At 46.7% G+C, this 3,254-nt stretch overlaps 1 protein-coding gene across 1 annotated transcript; it reads left to right on the top strand.

The window, feature by feature from the left end:
- Positions 1-359: 359 nt before the first annotated feature.
- Positions 360-1,115, top strand: LOC132886319 (axonemal dynein light intermediate polypeptide 1-like). The gene has a single exon (XM_060920865.1). It carries the CDS (start codon positions 360-362, stop codon positions 1,113-1,115), a length of 756 nt encoding a protein of 251 aa, XP_060776848.1.
- Positions 1,116-3,254: the final 2,139 nt, after the last annotated feature.

The following is a 3,254-nucleotide window of genomic DNA, read 5'->3' as shown; positions in this document are numbered from 1 at the left end:
GTCTCACCGCGTCACTTTCTTCCCCGCTGTAATTTTCCACTGTGTGATGTGTTAAAAGGAAAGACAGAAATAAGTAAGAAAAAAAAAAAAGGAAGTTAGAAAGCTCACTCCGAGAGAGGGGGTGTCAGTACTCTGCGCATGCGCAGACAGAGAGAAAGGACGCAAGAACGAGATGGAATGACGTCACAAACGAATAAAGCACGTCTTCCAGAATCAGAACGTGACGTCATAACCGAGCCTGTGTAGTCTATAAACGAGACAGAAGGCCCTTCGGTACTGTCACGATTTCTGACCTGTGAACTCACCAAATGTGACACTTTTACTTCAAAGACTTCACTGAGAACAAATAAAATCTGACCATGATTTCTTCTACTGACTCTTTGCTGAAGTATGACTGCCCCGAACTGGTGAGCAAAAAAACCGAGACGAAATCGCCAAAGGATCAGGCTTTGAAGGCGACTCCCACACAGCCTGCCTCTGTTCCAGTTCCACCTTCAACCAAACACAGAAGCTCTTCATCTGACGCAGAGGATATCCTCCATGTCATCCTTCCACCACGGAAATGGATGGAGAATGATGAGCTGTGGGTACAGCAGGTGTCCACTACGCCATGCACCCGGACAGATGTCATTCAGCTGCAAGAAGAACTGGATCTCAAACTGTATCAGAGACAGGCCAGAGATATGGGCATCTGCCCTGTCCGCAGAGAGCTCTACACACAGTGCTTTGATGAGCTACTCAGACAAGTTACCATCAATTGTGCTGAGAGAGGATTGCTGCTTTCACGAGTAAGAGATGAGCTGCGCAGGACTATCTCTGCCTATCAGACCCTGTTTGAAAGCAGTGTGGCCTTCGGCATGAGGAAAGCTCTGCAGGCTGACCAAGGGAAAATGGACACTGAGAAGAAGATTGCAGACTTGGAGAATGAGAAGAGCGAGCTGGAAAGACAGCTGAATGAGCAGAAGGCTAAATTTGAGGCAACCGAGAGACAAGAAAATGAACGGCGACAAGTAGAAGAGAAGAAGTACGCAGAGGAGATCGAGTTTCTCAAACGTACCAACCTGCAACTGAAGAACCAGTTGGATGCACTCATTGTCCCAATGGAACGTGCATAGCTGGACAGATAGAGGCCACTTTGACTGCACTGCGAGAGCAACAGGAGCAGGAAAAAAAAGATGACCAAGCTGGATAATGATGTGAGAAACATCACACACATCAAAAACATCACCGAACTCCAGGCTTCCCTGACACTCTGTGATGAAGGACAGAAGATGGAACAGGTAGAGGAGAGTTTTTTCCTCAGATTCAGATATGGGGAGCTGCGTTTTGATCAGAGGAATTGGGTTACAAGCCTTTTCCGTGCCCTTACATAAGCTTGAGTTGTACAGTACAAGTCGCTTGTCCGTCTTTTTGTCATTGGATTCGTTGATCATCAAGGAAAATGGCGACGTCCAGCAGTGCTGGATGATCGGTAGTGTAGCTTCGGGGGCCGAGCTCTTTTTGATTATTTGCGTTGTTTTGGTGCGCCTACAGCTAATAGATTTCGCAATCGTACTGTCCGTGCAAATTCGCGGCAACAGTTCTGTCAGGTGGTCCGCAATGGCTAGCGGCAAATTGTGCTGAGCAATAAAATTACAGATCGTAACTTCTGCTCTTATTACACTTGCTGGTTGATCATCGGTCTTAGGCTTTGCAAACATCGTCATTTGCGGCTGATTCTGTTTCTGGTGCAAATTTCGCTGATGTAGTTTGGACCTCATGTGTTCCCTCACGTCGTAAACTCCAGACGCCGCAACTTTTATATCTCGCACACAAACTGTGCAGTGCGCGTACTCCTCATTTTTCGCCTGAACAATGACACCATTAAATGTCTCCTTGCATTCAGAAAGATACCGCCCACCGTATCTCATTTTCTTTCTCGGTGTTCCCATTCTTTCACTCAGCAGACGCTATTCAAAATCTCTCAGGTGTAAACAATGTCGCTCTGTACAATGAGAAAATCGTTCGAACAATGACCGTTTGGCGCGTTTAAATGCAGATCGTACGCATGACCGGAACGAGCGAAGTCTCGCAGTCGCGATACTGCACGAGACTTGAGGAATAAACATCCGGTTTCACATAGTCTGGGTTATCTGCCCCTGCATACACGCTGTTCTTCGTCTATAAATCGAGCTTTTGTATGTTTTTGCGACGATCAGCTGACGATGTTCAAGTAAGATACACAAAATAAAGTTAGGTCAGGGCGGCACGGTGGTGTAGTGGTTAGCGCTGTCGCCTCACAGCAAGAAGGTCCTGGGTTCAAGCCCCGTGGCCGGCGAGGGCCTTTCTGTGTGGAGTTTGCATGTTGTCCACGTGGGTTTCCTCCGGTTTCCCCCACAGTCCAAAGACATGCAGGTTAGGTTAACTGGTGACTCTAAATTGAGCGTAGGTGTGAATGTGAGTGTGAATGGTTGTCTGTGTCTATGTGTCAGCCCTGTGATGACCTGGCGACTTGGCCAGGGTGTACCCCACCTTTCACCCGTAGTCAGCTGGGATAGGCTCCAGCTTGCCTGCGACCCTGTAGAACAGGATAAAGTGGCTAGAGATAATGAGATGAGAAATTTAGGTCAGAAAATCCATAAGACTTTGTTTATACGCCCTTGAAATGAGCTAAAATCTGTATAATTTCTGGACAATCCGTATAGGTTGATGTGTACTGTATATGTACTTGGGCTTAGTGACAGGGGAAGTGACCATGTCTGTGCATCCAACACTGCCTGTTGAAGGGATAGATATATTTTAGGTAACAACGTGGCAGGTGGATGTGTGTGGTCTGGTGTGTTGCCTCCCACTGTGGTCAGGATAGAGGTTACTCAATCAAATGAATCTGATAAATGTGCTGAAGATTCTCCCGAGGTGCTTACTGCTTGTGCTGTAACTTGAGCAATGAGTCGTGTGAACACGGACAAGGCCTCTGAAGTAATAAGAGGAGTGTTGCCGGTTCATTTTTACCTGCACTTCCGCTGTCTCTATCTCGTAGTGATTTACTTGCTGCTCAGAAGGAGGATGCGGGTTTAGCTGAATTGTTCAAGTCGTGTCAAGAATGGTTATTTTCTGCATGAGGGCTTGTTACTTTGTAGGTGGTCAATATATGTTAACGGTGGTGGGGCAGATCTAATGTAACAGGCGGTGATTCCTGAAAAGTATCATAATGAGGTATTAAAAATTGCTCATGCAGGGGGCATGATTTAAAACAGAGATTTTAGAGTGCGAGG

This window comes from Neoarius graeffei, chromosome 5, assembly GCF_027579695.1.
Source record: "Neoarius graeffei isolate fNeoGra1 chromosome 5, fNeoGra1.pri, whole genome shotgun sequence".
NCBI classification, from domain to species: domain Eukaryota; kingdom Metazoa; phylum Chordata; class Actinopteri; order Siluriformes; family Ariidae; genus Neoarius; species Neoarius graeffei.
This window is presented reverse-complemented; position numbering and strand designations above follow the sequence as displayed.

What these genes read in the sequence shown, in the direction of transcription:
- LOC132886319 (XM_060920865.1), top strand. Translation starts at nt 360, where the DNA reads ATGATTTCTTCTACTGACTCTTTGCTGAAGTATGACTGCCCCGAACTG.